At 41.1% G+C, this 23,324-nt stretch overlaps 1 protein-coding gene across 1 annotated transcript in view; it reads right to left on the reverse strand.

The window, feature by feature from the left end:
• LOC137300333 (collagen alpha-1(I) chain-like) overlaps positions 1–21,530 on the reverse strand; it is a 29,115-nt gene extending 7,585 nt beyond the window's left edge. The window contains exons 1-10 of the mRNA XM_067969418.1: positions 21,423–21,530; positions 14,889–14,960; positions 12,508–12,660; positions 11,780–11,824; positions 11,568–11,621; positions 9,999–10,043; positions 9,036–9,089; positions 5,554–5,598; positions 3,192–3,245; positions 451–558 (exon numbers count right to left, since the gene is read on the reverse strand). Coding sequence (XP_067825519.1) covers positions 451–558; positions 3,192–3,245; positions 5,554–5,598; positions 9,036–9,089; positions 9,999–10,043; positions 11,568–11,621; positions 11,780–11,824; positions 12,508–12,660; positions 14,889–14,960; positions 21,423–21,530 — 738 coding nt within the window. The remainder of the gene's footprint in view (positions 1–450; positions 559–3,191; positions 3,246–5,553; positions 5,599–9,035; positions 9,090–9,998; positions 10,044–11,567; positions 11,622–11,779; positions 11,825–12,507; positions 12,661–14,888; positions 14,961–21,422) is intronic.
• Positions 21,531–23,324: the final 1,794 nt, after the last annotated feature.

Below are 23,324 nucleotides of genomic sequence, written 5' to 3' on the forward strand. Positions count from 1 at the left end.
TCCCCACAAGATAACTCTGGAGGAAAGAAGCCATTTGGCCCACCTGAGTACATCCATCTTTCATTGAGGAACATAGGTGAAGGGCCAAGGCCCACAGCGCAGGACACAGGTTGAAACAAATAGAAGATGTCATAAATCAAGAAGTAATGGTTAGGTGACAGTAAGTTTTGGTTTTAAATGCCTGTGAACTGTAGAAGGAAGGGAAGCCTGATGGAGTAAGCAGTGCCATAGTTTTGAGGTCTTAGGAAAGACTGAGTTGGAGTAGGACACAGTGCAATGAGTCCCGATTTCAACACAGCGAGAACGTAAGCAGAATGAAGAACGAACAATGTTCTTTACAATATGCAAACAAAAGTGGACAGTTATACAGATTCTTATTTCTGTGAAATAAATGTAGAAAAATAAAGGATTTCAGTCAGTGTCTGTGCTTAAGTTCTCTGAGGTACTTACTTCAGGTCCTGCTGACCCAAACTGTCCCTTATGCCCAGCAATTCCAGGAAATCCAGTTGGCCCTTTTGGTCCCGAGAAACCTCTTTTTCCAGATGGCCCAGGAGGCCCCTAAGCAACATATTAAAATTCATTGTTCATATATCAGATTATCTATTTGTTTCTTTTCTTGGTTAAAAATCCAAAGTAAATTCTCTATGATGTGAAATATTGTGTCTTTCTGTATCAAATAATACTGCGGTGCCATTTTAAACTTTTCTCTTTCAGTTTACAACACGCAAATTCTAAAACTCAGTGGCATAACAAAATTTTGGTTGCAATTTGTTGCCACCTAGCTGTCATACTTACTGCAGTGTAAAATCTTTACAGTACATTGGCCCAGAATTTGCTGTAGTAGGGCAACGAACAGAGCCTGCCGTTGCCCATTTAATCTCAATGATATATATCAAAGATTTAGACTTAAATGTAAGGGGCATGATTAAGAAGTTTGCAGATGATACAAAAGTTGGTTGATAGTGAGGAGGAAAGCTGTCGCCTGCAGGAAGCTATCAAAGGACTGGTCAGGTGGGCAGAAAAGTGGCAAATGGAATTCAATCCGGAGAAGTGTGAGGTAATGCATTTGGGGAGGACAAACAAGGCAAGGGAATACACAATAAATGGGAGGATACTGAGAGGTGTAGAGGAAATGAGGGACCTTGGAGTGCATGTCCACAGATCCCTAAAAGTAGCAGGACAGGTCGATAAGGTGGTTAAGAAGGCATACGGGATACTTTTCTTTATTAGCCGAGGCACAGAATATAAAAGCAGGGAGGATATACTAGAACTGTGTAAAACACTAGTGAGGCCACAGTTTGAGTACTGTGTACAGTTCTGGTCATCGCATTACAGGACGGATGTAATTGCACTAGAGAGGGTACAGAGGAGATTTACGAAGATCTTGCCAGGATTGGAGAATTTTAGCTATGAGGAAAGATTGGATAGGCTGGGGTTGTTTTCTTTGGAACAGAGGAGGCTGAAGGGTGATTTAATTGAGGTGTATAAAATTATGAAGGGCCTAGATTGAGTGGATAGGAAGAACCTATTTCCCTTAGCAGACAGGCCAATAACTAGGGGTTATAGGTTTAAAGTAATTGGTAGAAGGATTAGAGGGGAGTTGAGGAGAATCTTTTTCACCCAGAGGCTTTTTGGGGTCTGGAACTCACTGCCTGAAAGGATGGTAGAGGCAGAAACCCTCAACTCATTTAAAAAGTACTTGGATATGCACTTGAAGTGCCGCAACCTACAAGGCTACGGACCATGAGCTGGACAGTGGGATTAGGCTGGATAGCTTTCTTTCGGTCAGCACAGACACGATGGGCCAAATGGCCTCCTTCTGTGGCATAAATTTCTATGATTCTATGATATTTTGCTCTGCAAGTTGCTGAAGGTGCGAAATGGAAACACCTTTATAGGGCATCTGGGATCTGAGTGAACAGGGCAAGTAACTGTGTATCTCCTTAACCAAACAGATTGAAGTACTGTGATATTAACACTGCAAGGACTGAGAAGGAAATGTAAGTTAGAATGTTGAATTCAATGTCAAATCAGATACAGGAATTCAAATAAAGCGAGGAAAAGAAAGATTGGATTAAGAGAGAGAGAAAAGAGAGACAGAAAGGAAAAGCAAAAAAAAATTAATTTTACATTTTTAAAATCTTCAACAACAATTAAAGCCTGAACGAATGAGACTTTACACTTGTAATAGTTAATTTTCAGTGCCAGAGAGGTTGACTGGCAATAACTAACACTTATCACATCGCTAAAAGGGTACTTAGATTTGAAATGACTTGACTTAACTTTCTGTGGCGAGTTTAGTTTGTAGCGACAGCGCAAATACAGGAACTTCACGCCGTTCAATACATTTTAACGGTGAGGCAGACAGTGAAATGCCATTTTCGAGAAGCTAACGGCAGAGCGACGCATTTCGGACAGCAATTTTTGGGTCCGCATTTAACCATGCACCTGCCCTCGCCTGAAGTTGGGGTACGATTTGCGCATAAATAACGATGAGTGCCATTAGTCTCACCGTAATTTCGACAGCAAATTCTGTGCCGTTATTATTTTCAAACACAGTAATATGGGCTGCCTCAGTCTATCAGTTGCGATACATCCTTTAGTGCAAAGTATAAGCCTTAGAATGATAAACAGTATGTTCCAGATTCTCTCCACAGAGAGAATCCCCAGTATGCTCATCTGTCTATATCTGCTTCACCTCACAGCTGTGAATTTCTAGCCCATGATATTGCTAATTCGAATATACCCATTGCCCACTTTTTCTCTGGGTTCACCTAATAGGTGAACTTTTAAAATAAATGGCAACTTTTCCTAATCTCTGATGGACCTTTCAAAATAAGGAATGTCAAATTTAATTCTAGAACTGCTTATTTTAATTTCGTTCCCCTTTTCTACTCACCAAGTATATTCTGCAGTGCCATCCTCCCCTGTGTTCCACCATCTCCCCATCACCTCCCCGCACCACCCAAGAATTTTTTTCAACTATGAATATTAGTAAGTATGTGTTAATTCACACTGTTCATACTCTAAAATAACAATAATGGTTATTTTGATGCACAGACCCCCTCAGGAATTAACAAAAAACCTTGAAGAAAATCATAGATATACCGTTTTAATTGAAAATGTTATCAGATGTTTATGTGCAAAAACGTTTAATTTCTCAAGGAAAGGATTACATGATTCATACATACATGATCTCCTTTTTCTCCAGGCTCTCCTTGTGCACCATCTGATGCTCTTGTCCCCTGTCAAAGTGGTACAAGCCAGCAATTAGGAACCTCAAATATCATGAACAAATCTTGTTCAATGAACTTGGGAGGTGTTGGGGACTGGGTTTCAAATATGAGATAAGAATCAAACATTAGATGCTTGTCTACTTTTTTTAAAAGTTCAGTGGGGACAAACATCCTCAATATTGAGACAAGTGATATATCCTTTTAGTGAAACATAAATACATTATACTTGATCAAATTAGATGTGCATTCTCCAGAATGATTTTAACCAACACTCTTAAGTTTTCATGCCTTCACCTGCGACAAATTAAAAAATAAAACCTCAATATTTTAAGAAGCTTTGGTGCAATTGTAATCTCATTACTAAACTGCTGGGCTTTGTCACTTCTAATCCTCATAAAAATGTCTGAGGTATTATTTCTTCCCTCTTTGGGTTTCCACATGCTACGAACCATGGCTGTGCTCAGAGACCTGGTGGGCAACTTACTGCTAACCCTGTTGGTGCCACCTTAATCCAACCCCTAATCGGTGCACAGACAGGTCTCGAATATGGCTCGCCAATTTTGCCCCATGCTTGTGAAGAACTGGCAGGGCTTTCCTCAGCATCTCTCCTGGATGACATGGCCGAGATCAAGAACCGTAGGCGCAAACCTATGTCCTATCTCTCTGTGGCACAAAGTACAGGAACTTCCAACAGAACCAGAACGATTTGTAATTCAGTGATGCTTACAAAGGCAATGGTTTTATCAACTGGGTGTTGAGTAGTGACAGTGAAAGTGCAGTGGGATATCGAGGGCTGGGGTCATTTCAGTTCAACTGGCACAGTGATTTTTTTTCCTCTTGTAACTTGTTTTGGGGACAGACGTATCATTCAACATTATTTACATTCCTGTTAAGTCAGTATTTCCACTAAAGTGAAGTGAACCAAATACATTTAAATAAAGTTATACAAAATCCAATTGATTCTAGTAAACCAAACTCTTGTATACAATTTCTTCCATATGATTTCTTGGCCAAATGAGAACAGATGGAGAATTTTCCATTCAGCTGTCTTGATAAGATAAATCTTGTGTATGCATTGAAATTGGTTAAATATTATAAATGACGCAGAAATATGTTAGTAAAAATCACTGCAAAAGAAACCTAGTATTTTCATCTATATTTGAGGAAAATGTAATCAAAAGTAAAGGACAGAACAAATTTATGATTTTACTGTGTCAGCAACCACAGAAGGCTAAACTACTTTACAGCACAGAAATAATATCCTCTCCAGGAAATTGCTATAATAATGCTTAAATGACTTTCTGCACAGTCGTCACTTCTAAACTGGAAAATCACATGGGGGTCCGGGGCAATCCCCCGGCTGCGCTTGTAAGAAGGTAGCTTGCATCACTAATCCCTATTTGTCATTTGCAAACCTCAAGGGTCTTTAGAATCATAGAAGTTTACAACATGGAAACAGGCCCTTCGGCCCAACATGTCCATGTCGCCCAGTTTATACCACTAAGCTAGTCCCAATTGCCTGCACTTGGCCCATATCCCTCTATACCCATCTTACCCATGTAACTGTCCAAATGCTTTATAGAATCATTTCCGTGAGACCAACTGCTTTCCAAAGGAAGAGTGAGAAAGCAGAAAAGCCAAGAGACTTGGGCCACTTCTGCACAATTCTAGTCAGATTGCCAGGTACTGCATGTGGACATGAAGGTGCACGTGACACTACTCTCATGGGGTCAACACCTCAATTAAAGATTTCCTTTCATTACTTTTCACTCTCAACAATATTCTTTCCCTTCCTTCCTCATCTGAACACGTTGACTCCTTGCTGGAGTACAACTGCATAGGCGCTGGGTAATCTGTAATATTTTGTGGTCTGTGTTCATATGTGAGCTGTGTCGGTGAGCATCAGCAGGCTATTTGACCACAGAAGGCATCACAGTCAAGCTTGAGCCCTTTACTTTTCTTATCTCAGGTTTACTTACCTGTTATTTGAGTTTTAATAAAGCATTGTTAAAGTAGCCTTGTGTTAAAAAAAAAGATACACTGTCAGATGTAGTTTAAATTATTCTCCAAGATGACTGAACGTGACAGTTACAGGAAAGTAAAGCTGTGCCCAAGTCTGAGGACTGTGATAAATTATTAAAGATATGACTATGTTGCTCATGGTGTGATAGATTAATTTAATTTAGATATCACTATACAACTATACCTTAGAAAAGATTTACTATGTGCCCTTCATTTGAAGGCATCCAGTAATCACATTAGATTACTCAAACTTTATTAGATGTTGAATTATATATTAATTAAAAATCGGTCTTACCGGATCACCCGGTGGGCCTCTGATACCAGGCATTCCAGTCATTCCCTGAAACAGATATGGTAATTCGATTAGGCACAGCTATGAGAAGCTCATATTAAGAATTCAAATGAATAATGCATCAGTATCTGTTCATTCATAAAGCAAATGTTTTACATTTATAAAAAAAAATTGTTCATGGGTTGTGGGCGTCACTGGCAAGGCCAGCATTTATTGCTCATCCCTAATTTCCCTTGAGAAGGGGGTGGTGAGCTGCCTTCTTGAACCGCTGCAGTCCATGCGTTGAGGGTTCTCCCACAATGCTGTTAGATAGGGACTGCCAGGATTTTGACCCAGCGACAATGAAGGAACAGAGATATATTTCCAAGTCGGGATGGTGGGTGACTTGGAGGGGAACATGCAGGTGGTGTTGTTCCCATGTGCCTGCTGCCCTTGTCCTTCTAGCTGGTAGAGGTCGTGGGTTTGGGAGGTGCTGTCGAAAAAGCCCTGGCGAGTTGCTGTGGATGGTACACACTGCAGCTATGGTGCGCTGGTGGTGAAGGGAGTGAATGTTTAGGGTGGTGGATGGGGTGCCAATCAAGCGGACTGCTTTGTCCTGGATGGTATCGAGCTTCTTGAGTGTTGTTGGAGATGCACTCATCCAGGCAAGTGGAGAGTATTCCATCACACTCCTGACTTGTGCCTTGTAGGTGGTGGAAAGGCTTTGGGGAGTCAGGAGGTGAGTCACTCACCGCAGAATAGCCAGTCTCTGACCTACAATGACTTGTAGGATTAAATCTTCAATACAGACAAGAGAAAAATTAAATTAAGAGGAACTTTTACCCAGCTACAAATCAGCCTATTCACTTCTAAAGCCGTATATTTCCAATCAGAGCAAGCTGCTCTGGAGCCATTCTCCTTCTAATGACCTATAGTGACTTTGCACTCATTTATCCTGTAATATGTTACATTTATTGCCCATCAAAGATCGATAATCACACAATAAAATCCATTAATGCAAAGTGGGAATAAGCTCTTCTTCATTTTACTTTGGCAGCCTATACATAAATGGCTAGTGAATTTTAACAATAGGACGTTCATCTGATAGTTTCCTAATAAGGTTCACTTTAAAATTGCTGCGCTATGTTTTACAAATTGTCCTACTGGATATGAAAAAAGAACAATAAGTTTGGCCCAAATTCTTTCGCTTCTTATATTAGGAAGCACAAGGAAAGATGCATGGCTTGATTTAGCCCTGGCAATTGAATTGGGACAGATAACTGTGATGTGAGAACAGGAGAATAATTGAGAGATAGTGACTGCAACGTAGTTAGATTCAATGTGAAAATAGAAAAGGATGATAAAGAGTCAAGGTAAGGGTTCTGGACTGGAAAAATGCAAAATGCTATGAGATAAAAAGGGATCAGTTCCAAATGCACTAGGCAGAAAAGTAAGCAAACATGACAACAGATCAGCAATTGGGAATCTTCAAATATGAGATGAATAAAATAGATGTATTCCTATAAGACAATAAAGTGGGTGCATCAAAGGATGAAGATCAGGGAATAGAGAGGCGAAAACTAACTGAAACTTAAAAGGGAGGCATGTGATAAAAGTAAGGCTAATAATACAAAAGAAAATCATGAAAAATATCGAAAATGCAGTGGAGAGATGAAAGGCAGATTAAAAGGGCTAAAAGAGAATGTGAAAAAAGGCTAGCACACATTATATAAGGAAACAGTAAGGGTTTTTCTAGTCATATTAAAAGGAAAGGAATGGTTAAATAGAAGAAACTACTGCCCAGGGATGAAGGTGGGGAATTTCCTGCTGCGGAGGATGAAAGTTTGATGAAAATATTAATAAATATTTTATGTCAGTGTTTACAAATGATGGTGGATATGATAATGTGGAGGAGGATGTGAAAAGATTATTGAAGTTGACGGTAGAAAAGGAAGTCATTCTGAAAAAAAGCAATGGAACCCAAAGTGGTCAACTCATCGGGTTCTGATGTTCTGCATCCTAGGCTGTTGATGGAAGTCAGAGAGGAGATAACGGAAATTTGGATCACAATTTTTCAATCCTCCTTATATATGCGAATTGTTCTAAGGTAATAGTGGGTAGCCAATGTTCAAAAAAAGGGAGAGAAGAATAAACTGTGTAACTATAGACCAGTATGTCTGACGCTAGGTGCGGGCAAACTCTTAGGATCCATAATTTGAGGTCAAATTAGTGAACATTTAGAGATACATGAATTTGTTAAAGACAGGTTGTGTTTAATAAATATAAAGGAGGTTTTTGAACAAGTGACTGACTGGTTAGATAAAGATAATGCAGTGGATGTGGTGTATATTGATTTTCAGAGGTTGTTTAAAAAGATGTCACACAGGAGGTTTGTAACAAAAAAAAAGCAGACATATGCTATAAGAGAAAAAGTAACAGCTTGGATAGAAAGCTGGTTGCCAGACAGGAAACAAAGGGTTAAGGTAAATAGGTGTTTGGTTTGGAATGCAAAAGGGCTGGAAGTGGTATACTCCAGCGCCAGGTCCACTTTTGTTCTTGATACATATTGATTATTTGGACTTGGATGGAGGGTATTGAAATTTGATGATGACTCAAAATGTGGGGGGGTGGGTTGACAAAGTGTGAGAAGGAGAACAACAGGCTCCAGGAGGACACAGATAAGTTAGCAAAATGAGCAAACAGATGGCATGTGGAATTTAAATGTGAAGTGTGAGGTGATGTATTTTGAGAGGAACAACAAACAATAGGAGTATACACTCAGTGGAAAGTTGCTGAAGGGTGTGGATGAGCAGAAAGACCTTGAGTTGCAAATACACTAATACTTGGAGAGTGTGAGTGCAGGTAAATCAAAAGCAATAGCATTTTGGGTTTCATAAATAGGGCTATGAAGTACAAAAGTAAGGAGGTAATGATAAATTTGTACAAAGTCATAGTTACAGTGTGTACAGTTTATAGAAAGGACATTAAAACTAAAGAGTGTACAATGTAGATTCACCAGGATGATACCAGAGATATGAAACTATAGTTATGAGGAGCGACTTGAGATGCAGATACTATTTCCACTGCAGCAGCGAAGGTTTGATAGGATAAATAGGGAAAGACTATTTTCTCTGGTTGTGGAGTCACTATAAGAGGGAGGGGAGAGATTACACAGCTTGTTAGAGAATGGAATGCTTTGCAACAGGGAGTAATTCAGACAAAGACCATTGCATCTTTCAAGGGAAGAATTGATAAACATCTGAAACAGAGGAAGATGCCTGGCTGTGTGGAGAGAACAACGCAGTAGGATTAGTTTTGGATGCTCTGGTAAAGAGCAGGCATAGACATAATGGGCTGAATGGCTTCCTGTAGTGTAAACCTCCATGGGTCTAAAATTTAACTTCTTGCTTTGTTTGTTGTAAAAAAAAATCTACATCTAAATATTACATTTGCTTCAAGCACATAAATTGCTAGACACATTCAAGGTGACATTTGTACAGTTTTACCCTTGGACTTTCAAGACCAGGTTCTCCTCTTGGCCCAGGTGGCCCATCTTCACCCTGGAAAATACATTAACTCCATTATTACTCTTGTAAATTTATGTCAATTTCTTTTACATTTTAACCCAAAAATCTAGACTTATAATAAATTTTGAGTGATTATGGTTAAATTTCAAATTTCAGATCCTGCACCTGAAGTTGAAAGCCATACATTTCAATTTTGATCAATTTCGAGTCAATATTATGAATTCAGAATAAATCAACCATAGACCCATATGTAGGAGAAAGCTGTAAAAGAGAAATCAGGCAGGACACTGGCTACTACCTTAAAATGCAAAATGTAGCTAATTCTCACTTGTCAACACATGCAGGTCAATGTAGAACCACAAGATGCATTTAAGGTCAAAGTCATTGGTGAGCTGACCTTACATCGGAATTAACTTTGTTGCTCGTTACCATTTTGTTGCACAGCTACTGATTGGTACTGGTAGTTTACGTTCAATGGGGTCGAAATTTATCTTAGGCAGTAGTGCAAAACATCTGGTATCACATGCGACACCTGTTATAAGCCCCGCTCGATATGCAGTGCCATTGAAGTCAATTGAACTGAATATGCGGGGGGGAGGAGGGCGTATAACGGGCGGCCGTTGCCTTACAGGACATTTTACACTACTGCTCAAGATAAATTTCTACACAATGTACCCCATCTTCATTACAACATAGTGCTTAGGAGCCCAACATTTTATTTTATTATGAAGTACAATTTATATTGACTATCTTGTTAAATAAAATGACTGGAGGGGGGAAAAGTATCTTTCATGGATAAAAAAACCCCTGTGGACATTCAACAAATTTAAAACTATTTTTTAAGAATCAAGTTCTTGGGTATGACCGAAGCCTTAGAATGAGGGTGGACGTATTTAGTGAAGACAGAATAAAAGCTTTTTGTTCTGACAGCCTTCTACTTACAGCCTCTCCCCTTGGACCAGGAAGTCCTTCTAATCCAGGTCGGCCCTTGGGAGTTAAAAAACAAAACAGTTAAGTGTGATCTTATTGACTACCGGCGAGCAGAGAGAAGAGACGATTAATCCGGATGGATTTAAACCCAGGTTCCAAAGGTTCAAGAACTCCACCGAGTTAATTTCGCACACTGGTCTAGAAATTGGAAACTCCTGTTCCTCCCGGTTCCACAATAACCTAAGAAAGAAAATTCAATCTCATCTTCCGGTGGCAGCCTCCAGCGATCCCTTTAAGGACCGCAGGTTTGGCTGCCGAGTGCCTGACGGAACTGATCGCAGCATGCACGGGGCATACTGCAGTCATGCGCGATCCAATTTTGGAAAGGGGGCTTCAAACAGGCGTTAGGCCCCCTATTCGTAGATGCAAATGGCCTAACGCTTGTTTTAGGCACCGCCCTACAGCCTTTATCAATTCGGCCGATGGCGCACATCAGGCGTGGATTGAACATGCCGTCCACCATATTGGATCCTTAGGTGCCTATTTTATGCCGGTAAAACGGGTGCAGCACAATCCAATTTTCAAGCCACTGCACCGACTATTGAAAATACCACATAGCAAGAAGTTAATTTAAGACTACAATTTCAGGGTTCACATGTTCACATAACATTTATAAACCACTTGAGCTTTGTGCTCTTGCTTTGACATGAGCTCAACCACTCAATTATGTGAACTCGCTGGTATCTGTTATTCTATATTTATGCTGTTACTTCATAGCAGTGTAGGTGCCTCTGGAATTAACAAGATAAGACATATTTTGCTGCAGTATAATGTAAATTATATTGTATTCATTTTAATTGGCATACAATCCTTGACTTTATTAGCAAGCTAAATTTACCATCTAAATAAGGATGGAAATCTGTGAAATACACCATCTGCTTGCTGGCAGTGCATTGTAAATATTCCAGCTCTATTTATTAGCTTCATCTATACTTAGATAAACAGGCTTCATCCAAAATATTTAATGTTATGTGTTTGCAGTTTCCAGAACGAGCTTAAGGCTGGTGCTTTATGGCTCTACATCTGGTTTTATTTCAAGTGTTTACAGCACTTCTCATTCTATCTTCATAGATTTCTTTTCCTCTCCCTGGCTTATTCCTTTTTCCTTTTTTGCTACTTTCCCTTATTTTTCTGTCTGTGAATGTCACCATTCTGCCTCTCTTAGTTTCTCCATCCTCCACATTTTACACAGTTCCTTGGTGTGAGCAGGGGATTATGTACACACCGATGGCCCAATATTCCATTGGCCTCATGTGGTTAACAGCATTAATGTATTAAACCATCAGCCACCCACCTCAGTGCAACAAACCTTCTCAATATGAGAGATTGTCAGCTTTAAAGAACAGAAATTGAAAGAAGCATGGACATACTGTGAAAGGAACCAGAGAATAAAACCAAGAAGGCAAATTCTCATATAAAAGGTATTGGAAAAATACCTAAACTATTCTTAAATAGATCAAAACAGTTCAATAAAACTTTAAAAATTGCTTGGCAATTTATTTATCGCTAACAAATCCATACCTGGTGCCCTCTCATTCCTTCAAGTCCCCTTCTTCCATTTATGCCTTGTGGTCCCTGTAACAAAAATATACTTCATATATTTTGTTTTGTTTTAACAATTAAAAATAATATTCTGTACTAACATTCAATTGAAGAGTCATTTCTTAAAACATTGGAGCTTAAATATTCAGATATACCTTTGGAAAGAAGGCATTCATTGACAGTTACTGTACCTGAGGGCCCCTAGGGCCAGGTAACCCTGGCAACCCAATCTCCCCCTGTGAAAAACAGAAGAACAAAAATATGAACTTGTCAGCTCAAAATACTACCTATTTAGGTTCTGTTGGAACACAGTGGGCAACATACTGATTGGGAACAAAAGGTAAAGCAAGAAGAAACATACACTCATTACAAGTAAGGTAAAGACAAAATAATCTCAGCAGGTATAGCTGCATGGGGGAGGAGAGTAGTTCATGCTGTCAAAGACAAAGCCATCAAGAGACCCTTCACTGAAGAAAATAAACAAATCTGTGACTGCACAACAGAAACAAAACAAATAGCTAATTAAAAATGAATCTCGAATCACTAAAATATGGTTTCAAAGGTTATGCCTCTGAATCCAAACAAGCAGCTCTAATAAAGGTCCTGATCACCACTCCTCCTTTTAAATTAAAGGTGGTTTGTAAGTGATATTGGAGAATTAAAATGTTGGACCACAAGAGCTCATTGTGTTGCCTATCCCTGTTTTTACCCATTGGTTTTAACAATTTGTCATTGCTTTCCAAGCTTCTTCCTCCATTTCTCAATCTTTGTGTTCCCTCATGTACCCCCACAATCACTCTTCCTCGGATGCATTGCGATTCAGGCTCTGCTCTGTGGATAACCTCCAGATCTAGTCAAACTGACTGAAATCTGTAAGGTGTGTAGAGGTCAGTTAGCCATGTGCAAGGAATAAACTCACAGCATTAAATAACGACAGGGCATAGACCACATCAAACGCAGCCTTATGGAAGTGAGTGAGGAAACAATCAAGTTTCTGGTTAATATTTTCAGCAGCTCCATAAATGCAGAGTCTGCAACTGAGAACTGCACAGTTGTCATACAAATCCTGATACTGAAAACAAAAGGTAGCGAGGAATGTATTAGAGAATTAACAACTGGCCAACTCTGTGGTGTGGAAAATGCACCAGAACATTTTACGGGATGCTATAAATGTTCGTCTAAAGGGCATAAGCTGGCCTTAAGTGAAAGTCAATACAGCTGTAGAATGATGGCCCTTGCCTCACAAATCCACTGGAATTCTTTGAGTAGGTAACTGGTGGATGAGGGATAGCCAGTGGATATGATGCATGTCAACATTAAATAGACATCTGATACAGTTCTGTGTCTAAGGCTTTTAAAGAAGAAGCCAACAGTTTTGAAAATTGACTCGGCAATAGAAAGCAGAAAATGATCGACTGATAAGAAATCTGTATTTGATTCAATTCCTTTCACACTTTTTAAAACTGATGTAGAGGAGGATGCACCTCATGATAGCAAACTTCATGAAGATATTAAGTTATTGAACAACTGACCAGTGTGGACAGAACTGACACATTCAAAGTGATCAGGGCAAACTAAGCAACTGTGCCAAATTATGAAGTACAGCTCCCATGATGACAGTGAGTAACTGAGCCATACAGATCAGCAAGATTCCAGGTTTGTCGAATTAGCTGATTTCAGCTGGGGAAATGGTTGGGGCACCATAATCTCTCTTTTTCGGGTTGGTGGGGGGGGGCGGTGTTGAGAGGCTATATGCCAGTGTCCCTGCTCCTAGTGGCTGTCCAGTGGCCTCCGTTGGAAATGCATGTGTGCAGCTGTTGAGTGAGGACAGGAGCGAGTTGAGCTGTGATTCCCCTCACGGGCAAGACTCAAACATGAATAATAACCAGTTGGATGAGAAACTGAAGGCTGCTGATAAGAATTGTACCCGAGGAAGAAATGAATGCTTTCTTCAAAAGGGAGAAAAGAAAATTAGTGGGAAAACATAAAGATGGAATTTAATAAGTAAACATGAAAAGTAATATATTTCAGTATAGAGCACATGAATGCAGGAGAGAAACAAAGATGGTTTCAGGGCTCATTACATGAGGATAAATCGACTGAAGTTGTTTTCATTGGAGCAAGTAAGATTAGGGGATATTAATTCAGGTATTTTATAATGCTGAAAGGAACTGTATGGTAAATCAGGAATCTGTCTCTCTTATTGTCAGAACTTTCTTTATCCAATGCCTTTGAGAAATACAGTGCATTTCAGGTCAGTTTGACATATTTACTCGAGGATGAATCCATATTTAACTGTGCTTAGAATGTAGCCATCCTGTAAATTCTTTGGAACAGGCTGCTTGCTTGGTTCTGAAATGAATCAAGTAATACAATTTTTCAGCAAATGCAAAAAAATCTCAGTCCATCCAAATGTCAGAAACAGTTAAAGCTGTTGACAGGAAGGAAACAAGCTGATCAATGTTGAATCTGTCGACACTCTAGGGTGGAATTCCATGGCTGCAGACCATTTCTTTGTTTAAAATCTCACAGGTGACTGACAGCTTCACTTAATGGTCAAAGATAACTATTTGATGTCCTTTGTCCTTGTTGGAACTTCAAAGGGTGGTATATGTCTAATGCTAACCTGAAGCAGATCTTTAATTCTTCTGGTTATATTGATGTAGGGACGAACACCTGATGGCTCCATGAAAGCAGGCTAAACTTCACTTATAACTCTTCTTACGATGCTGGTTCAGGTTCAGTATTATTAGAAGAGTTGCGAAACATCATATTTTATTATATTTTTATCCAAGGACGTGCAAGTTTTCATTTCAGTAATCACGTGACGTCTGCTGTGCTGATTTTCTGTTACTGTTTAATCTTTACTTTCAATAGACTTGATTCGATCCTTTTTCTTGCTTCTGAGACAGAAGGTTGTAGGTTCAAGCCCAACTCCAGGATTTGAGCATATAATCTAGGCTGTCACTTCAGTGCAGTACTGAAGGAGTGCTGTATTGTCAGGGGTGTCGTCTTCTAATAACAGTGACTGCACTTCAGGAGTAATTAATTGGCTGTGAAGTGCTTTAAGATTTCCTGAGGATGTGATAAGGCACCATAAAATTCAAGTTCTCACTTTCTCTTACTACGTTAAAGGTGCTATATGAAAATGCAAGTTGTTGTTATTGCCTCATCATATATTCTGATAAAGTGTTATATTCTTGCACTGTTCAAAAGCTAGAACATGAGAGGGTTCATGTCAACTCCAGTGAGCAAAATGCATTAAGACGACCGTTCTGTTTGGTCCCTGAGCAATGCTACCTTAGCAGATACTGTGGGCATAAAATCACGTTTCAGTTCCTTGGGAGCAACATCTTGGTCACAAGAGTGATCCTGAGCAAAAGAAATACCTGGTAAAACCCTAGACCAGCACTAAAGTGAATTGTTTAACTTATAAATAGCAGATCTAAAGGACAGGACCACCAAACTGTAGTTAAATTGTAATTGAAGCAAATCGCAAATGAAAAGATTTTCCCCACGAAGCATTGGATTTATGGAATAAATTCCCTTCAGAAGTAGTTAATGCTAAAATGTCATGTTGATTAAGTTATTTAAAAAGGAGGGAAGTCAGTGAAATGCACAGAAAACTGACACAGGTAATGAAATATACTGTTGTGACCATGGAATCTAACCGGTCAGGATGAAATAATAAGGGTTAGAAATTGGGTTTGGCCAGTTTTTGAGTTTGAAATAAGCGATGCACTCGGAGCACGTGCCAAAAGTCAGAGGTCCAAGGCTCATCTGAAATTAGGCCTCGGGCGTCATCTACATATTTCCAGTGAGCTGCGGACCCCAATTGGGCGTCCAGAGGCAGCTCGCCAGTTCAGAGGGGACCAAGTTGGGCCAGCTACGATGCTGGCAGTTTGGTTCTGGGGTGGGAGGGGGGGGCGGTGGAAGAGGCAAACAGGAGGAGGGAGGAGGACGAGCGCGGGCTGGCAGCTGCCCGCGTTGTAGAGCTGGGAGGAGGATAGCTGCTCTTTCTGGCTCCTCATCATGGGACGTTGTAAAGTTAAAACTTACCTGTTTGTTGGCAGCCTTCAAGGGTCCCTGGTTAGGTCACCAATGGACCCATAAACCTCGGTGGAGCATGGTTGGTGCACGTTCCACTCAGTGCAGATGAATTTCTGGGAGGGGGGTCCTTAAACGAACGTTGGGCCTCTCATTCTCATATGTAAGGGGCCTAACGCCTGTTTGAGATGGCTGTCAGGAACACCTGAATATCGCCCAAGCCAAAATTGTGTCAGATATATTTCAGGTGCCCTTGGGGAACGGAACACAGCCCTGCAAAAATGATACCTTTCTGTCCCAGTTTCGTGCCCAAAAAATGGGTGCAGCAATGTCCAATTTCACCCTCTATTGGTCTAATACCCTGAACGTTATTATATTCATAGGTCAAGAATAAACTTAATTTTCTATTCTTGGAAGTGTTACCTCTGGTCATTCTCCTCCTTCAGGCGATAGAAGGAATTAAGGAGACTACGGGCGCTAAAATTGGCCGTGCAGCGCCCGTTGTTTCGGCGTGACACACTCTCTTCGACATCCAAGATGGAGTCTTGGATGCGCACGCACGTTTCCAGTGTGACGTGTGCCAGACGCCATTTTGTTATAGGAGTTCGCGCAGGCGCAGATAACGAATGCTGGAATCATGTAAAGTAGGGAGAAAATGACTTCAATCAGTGTACAAGGCTGATTTAAAGTGATAGACACCATTTTGGGACTCAGCGCACAGAAAGTGGGACGTGTGTCTGGATGATGTGCCGATCATGGTTGAATAGCTGCCAGTGTGTGTGGCCTGTGAGTTGTGGGTGGGCGGCTTGCAATGGTGGTATTGTGTAAGGGTGAGAGGGTTGAGTCCTTATGGAAAGAGATTGTTGTATGTGGCTTATGAAGGATGTAGTGCATGGAGCAATGGATGTGGCTAGTGGTGTAATTGGTCAGAGATGTCACTTGACAGTTGATCTTGCTCGTCTTGACCACTCATGTCAAAGCAATGAGCTTCTTCCTGTTCTGTATCCATGTTCATGATGCTGTGCGCCTGGCATTGATTTCATCTCCTACTGCCTCCCACTACCTTTTGGGTGTATGTCTGGAAGGCCTCATGCTCCCCTCCGCCCCCGCAGATATAGAATGTTCCTTCTTCTGTCCACCTCTTGCAGCAAGGCCTTTGGTGCATCAGCAGAGAACCTTGGTGAACACAGTCTCAGACCAGCAGATTGGTGAGGTCTGGCATGCAGATTGGAGGATGTGGGATTTAGTGGTGTGCAACCTTTATTCAATGTTTTAACATAACCCATCAGCATGTAAAAATAGGATGGGACCTGCATTTGTGCTTGACGTGTGCGATGTCTGATCTTCGTTCAGACTCCGTGTAGACAGCAGGCTGTTATATTCAGCAAATAACAGGTACCAGCTACCTTTAAGAGATTTCTAACAGACAGCCTGCCTTTAAGAGATTGGAGCTTCCCCTTGCTGGTGGAAAGTGAAAATTGCATGGAATCCTCTTTCAACGCTGATTTCCAACGCAGATTGCAGGTAAGTGTTCCGGCCTGACAAAAATCTCGACCTGCCTGCGCAGGGACCATTGGGCGTGGGGTAATAGCAGATCGTGCTACTCCCGCCCAAAAACAGGCCCTATCCAATTGTTCCCCCTTCATCTCTATAGATATTGTACATGGACCAGGTCAATACGATGAATGATATTTTCTCATTCTATACATATAATGACATATTCACATCCATCTTCTTTAGTGCTGGTGAAACTCATTTAATCAATGTTAAAAGCCATACATACACCCACATTTGATTCTCCCACCCAGAGAACAAGCAGAAGCCGAAAGAAGTTTTCAGAACCAAGCAAAATAAGTGATTAATAGGGCAAAAGGAAAAAATCTGTGAGAAGCCAGGAAACAATGGAAGGGGCAGAGAGAGTGAGTTTGGGCATGGACTGTCACACCTACAATGTGCAAATTCTCTGGGGACAAGTCAAAGTTCCACATAAAACAGCCTTGCTGCATCATTGCAACTATTTCGTAAGGACCTCTGTTTCTTACATTAAATCTGGTAAATGAAAAAAAATTCAAACCGAAAAAGAGAGATGATCGCAACCATTCAAACAAATGCCATCACTCCTAGTAATGAAAGCACAACTGAAAGGTACATTTGACAACTTAATAAAAAGGATCGGCTGGCCTGATTTACTGAGTCTGCAACTCCATAAATCCACTAATAAACTGGTTTGAATCGTGTGATTGTGAACTGTGACATTGGATACTTACAAGGATTTGAAAACAGTCACGCACACGTTTGAGAAGAGCTTTCTTTGTTTGCCCAAACATAAAAGCATGAAACAAACCCCCACCCGGTGTACACCCCCCGCTCCATTTTCCCCCAGTTTTCCGCCTAACGGTGAGAGTTAAAATCTAGCCCACGAATTGTATTATTCCATTAACATGTGTAACACTAGTCGTAGATGATGCTGACTAGTGCGTTTGTAGAATGACCTAGAATTGAAAGCTCACGGAAAGAGGAAAGAATCAAATACACCACACAAATATAACATTTAATTCGTCAATTGTACTACGTTTTTTGCATTAATGCAAAGTGCTTTTACTGTGTGGTATAGCTCTAAATCTTACAGGTCTCCCACTCATTTTGGGAAGATCACAGGTGGCAGCTCCCAACGTCCTGACCATATTGTTCCGTTGCCAGCTTGGAGCAGTCAGTCAAGAAATATGCCTCCAACATCAGGAGTTGGGAGCTTTATAATGAATATGATGTCTCCAAATTGGACTTAGGCATATGGCATGAGACTAGTCCTGGGAGGGAGTCTCAGACTGTTTTGCCTTCACATTTGCTGCGGTATAAATGCAGCGAGTGTATACAAAGTTTAAAAAGGACTGCCTGAGAACTTTTCAAAATCCATTTTTCTCGGATCAGAGATTGCCACCAAGCCAGCAGTATAACTTGGGTCTACCAGTCTGCATTGCTCTGAACATACTACACCAGTCTCAAATTGTAGCTATATTCATACTAATACAGATTTTGTGCAATTAAAAACTGCAACAACATCATGCAATTCTACAGCGCTTCTCATGTGCACGAAGATGTGTCAAAGTACTTCATGTTAAGGAGGATAAATAGTGGGCATATAGCAAGAAGGAAAAATTAATAACAGAGGATAGGTTAGGGGTGGGCGGCTGAATGCACTGTCAAAGAGAAGGATTTTGAGGAGGTTTTTGAAAAGCAGGGAATAGGCAAGGTGGAGGGAACTAGGCAGGGAGTACCAGAAGAAAGGGGTTCAGTGGCTAAATGAAGGGCCACAGATCATGAAGTGGAGGGCATGTGGGGACATGGTTAACTGAGCAGAGGATGTGTACAAGAACGCATTGGTAGAAGGAGAGCACGACATCAGTATTCTGCAGCTGTGCTATAAAACATGCTCTTACAATTAACACATGAACATTTTCATCAAAAGATACACATTGTTGAACATTTGATACTATACGTATTATGGCTAAAAGTACTTTTTCAGACTTTAATTTGTACCATCTTGTCCAAAATGCATACAGGTGGCCAACAGATGGCAGAATTGCACCAAACTGGTTCTGGGATTACCTTCCAATTTATATGGTATTTTTAAAGATTGTTCCCTGTGGAGGTCATGTGTTATATCTTGCTTTTATTTAACTAAACTGCAAGATCTGAACTGTAGCATATGCCTTGAATTGGAGTGCCTCAGATTTTACATTGCAATGCGAAGACTAAAATTTCTGAATAAACTATTGAGAATGTCAGTCTGCAAGAAGTTAACGGGTAAAGGAAGCTAAAAAAAACCACAGCTGGACATAGAATTTAAACACAGAAGGAGGCCATTCACAAGACATTGGGGGGGGGGAAAAAAAAATTGGATTGGGCCTATTACTGGGCGGGGGTAGCGCGATCCGCTATTACCCCATGCCCAATGGCTCCTGCGCAGGCAGGGCAAGACTTTCGTCAGGCCTGCAAGCATCATTCCGAATCAGCGTTAAACGAGGAATCAATGCAATCTACCTTTCCACCAGCAGGGGCAGCTCCAATCTCTTAAAGGCAGGTTGTCTCTTAAAAATCTCGTAAAAGGTAGCTGGTACCTGTTATTCGCTGAAAATAACAGTCTGCTGTCTGCACAGAGATCAGACAGCACACTTGCAAAACACAGCTGCAGCTCCCATCCCTATGTTTATAAACTGATGAGTTGCGTTAAAACATTGAATAAAGATTGCAGACTACTAAATCCCACATCCTCCAATCTGCATGCCACACCTCATCAATATGACGATCTGAGTTTGTACCAGGCCTGAGAGAGTGCGTGCACCAAGGTTCTCTGCTGATGCACTAGAGGCCTTGGTGCAAGAGGTGGACAGAAGGAGGGACATCCTATATCCACGGGAGGCCCTCCAGACATATACTCAAAAGGCAGTGGGATGCAGCGGGGGATGAAGTCAATGTCAGGCGCAGAGCACCACAAACGTGGATGCAGGGCAGGAAGAAGTTCAATGCTTTGACACAAGTGGTTAGGGTAAGTGAGGTCAACTATCAAGTAGCATCTCCTACCAACTGCACCACTAGCCGTATCCACTGCTCCATGCACTACACCCCTCCATCACCCACATACCAACAAACTCTTTCCATCAGTATTCAACTCTTCCAATCAGATGCTTCCTCTCACCCTTACACATAGCCACTGTTGCAAGCCGCCCACCCACAACTCACAGGTCACACACACTGGCAGCTATTCAACCATGACAGGCACATCACCCAGACACACGTCCCGCTTTCTTGCAGAAGGTGGCGCATATCAGGAGGCAGCAAATGGCAGTGGCAGTGGCATTTGGCCCCTCGAGCCTCTTCCGCCAGTCAGTGAGATCATGGTGGACCTGTGACCTAACTCTATATACCCGCCTTAGCCCCATATCCCTAATACTCTTGGTTCACAGAAATCTATCAATCTCAGATTTAGAATTCACAATTGAGCTAGCATCAACTGCCGTTTGCAGAAGAGTGTTCCAAACTTCTCCCACCCTTTGCGTGTAGAAGCATTTCCTAACTTCACTCCTGCACGTCCTGGCTCCAAATGTTAGGCTATGGCCCCTAGTCCTAGTATTCAAGTACAGGAGACCTCCAAAAAACAGTTACAAATGTCTCGGCAGCCAGAAGCAATAATCCAGCCACTAACCTGTAAATCCTGCATGGTCCCTTTAAATAGCGCTGGTGTAGGTCCTCAAGGCACTCTAAGACACGTTCAGATGGTCGGGGTTAGGACTATGTGTTGAGATGAGCCCTAAGCCCCAAAATGGTGTCTATCACTTTAAATCAGTGTTGCACACTGATTGTATCCATTTTCTCCATACTTTACATGCTTCTGGCATTTGGTATTTGCGCATGCGCTAACTCCTATACCAAGATGGTGTCCGGCGCACATCACACTGGAAACGTGCGTGCGCAGCCAAGACGCCATCACGGATGTTGGAGAAGCCGTGTAGCACTGTAATCACAGCCCAATTTAGCATCCATTATGCCCTTGCCTGTGTTAGCTGCACATCGGAGCTATCTACTCCAGTTCGGTTTTCCTGCTATTTCCCCATTCCCTTCAATATTGTTCTCCTTCAAGTGTTTACGTAATTCTATCTTAAATGTTGTAATTCACCTGGTGACAAAATCCCTTCTGACCTCCCCCTTCATGCTTCTTGTTCTAATTCTAAATTTGTGCTCCTTTGCTACAGATTCGCCTACCAGTGGAAATAATCTTTTATTGTTTACCCTCTCAAACATTTTCATCATCTTCAACACTTCTACTTGGTCTCCTCTTAATCTTCTCTGTTCCAGTGAATACAGCCTGAGTTTTACCACGCCTCTAATCATAACCATATCCCTTCAACCATGGGCTCATCCTAGTAAATCTACATTGCACCTTTTTCATGGCTTCATTATCCTCACTATAATGGTCTAAATCCTTTTTTGTCAGTCTAAAAATTGCACTTTCATGTACTGCATGTAATCTGTGCACGGCTGCCATTTTAAATTCTTTTCAGATATTGGGCATCGGCCACTATTTTGTCCATGTATGTCTCCATATGCCATCAAAAGCTTATTATTATGGCAGCTGGCAGGAGCTGAAGCTTGATCTGGATCTACGACACCACATCTAGACATCTAAAACATGTATGTATTTATTCCACTGGAATAGTGGAGATGAGATTCCTGGTAGTCCTCCACTAATGCTCTATGGTAGTTTGGATGAAAAGTTGGTCAATAGGCATATGACCTCTGGTAGTCTAATTTTGGTAGTGCTTGGGAGGCGAAGTAAAAGGCCCAGAAATTGCTTTTAAAATAACAGTGAGCCTAACAGCGCTCACCGTTATTACGGGTGAAATCGAAGAGCAAGTTCTGGCGATCGCATATGCGCAGTTAAAAAAGGAAATCTGGAATTTGCTCTTCCTGGTTTGCCGGCAATGTGACAGCTTCGTGTTAAAAGGGATATCGCCAGCTGCAATCAATAGAATCAACGGACCAGCACCAACTTGCTCTCCTGCCCAGCTAGAAATGAACTAATCTCGCCACAAAACAGGTACACTCAGTTTTTTAAGTCTAATCTAAGTTTTAACAGCGTGGTAAGTCTTAACGACTGCCAAACAACCTCTCTGGCACTAAAATTAACTTTTAAAAATGTGGTGTCTCATTACTCCTGATCTTAATAGTTTCTGGACATTTTTTAAAAAATCATTTTTAATAGATTTTTTTTTTCCTTCTGTCTCTTTTGCCTCAGTCTTGTAATCTTCTGCTCAATTTATTTTGCTTTCTCTAGGCCATTTTATAATATCTTATCGGGCACATCCGGGTTTTTAGTCCACATGGTTTGTCTAGAACTGCATTTCCTGGTTCTCACAGCGTGGCTTGCTTCAAGCTGATTGGTTGAAGGACCTTAGAGCTCCGTTCCCTACTCACACAGCCCGGGGAAGAACGCTGATGTTTTTTGAACTCACATGTCAAGGAAGTTGCCACCAAAAAGAACGCGGTAACTTAGTGGGTGAATTTAAATCTAATGAGTGGCGAGCACTGCTCGTTCACCGCTCAGAGTAATTTCTGGCCCATTATGTTTGTTCCCTGAACATTTGGAAATTATCACCTACGCTGGCCCTAGTTATCAGGATCACTCTCCTCAATTAGTAATTCAATTTTCCAGCCTCTGAAACTAAGACCTAAATACTCATTGGAATGTATAACAACAGCTAGCACCAACCTGAAAATGGCTCAGAACATAGTGAGACTGAACAGGGATTATAAATATTAAATGTACAAATGTAAAGACTAAGGCAGCAGTCAGAAAATTCAAGGTAGCAAACACAACTTATTCATTCTTGGAATGTCATGCTGCATTAAAATGAATTATTGTGCCACATTTTCTTTATTCCCTATTCTTAATTAAATGAGAACAAAAATATTAATCATCAAGAGATGTTGTAACATTTGCCATAAGTCCTGTTTGTGACAACATTATGCATTTTATTTCAATTTTTTCCTCATCTCCTCACAGTCTCTTCATACCACTCCCCATTGGAGAGGGCAGTTTGGGCACCAGCTCTATAAATGCCCTCTAAAAGATACACAAGAGTGGCACAGGTTGACTCATACTTTTATTTCCACTCTCTGCCACTGGGGAGG

Source organism: Heptranchias perlo, chromosome 31, assembly GCF_035084215.1.
Source record: "Heptranchias perlo isolate sHepPer1 chromosome 31, sHepPer1.hap1, whole genome shotgun sequence".
NCBI classification, from domain to species: domain Eukaryota; kingdom Metazoa; phylum Chordata; class Chondrichthyes; order Hexanchiformes; family Hexanchidae; genus Heptranchias; species Heptranchias perlo.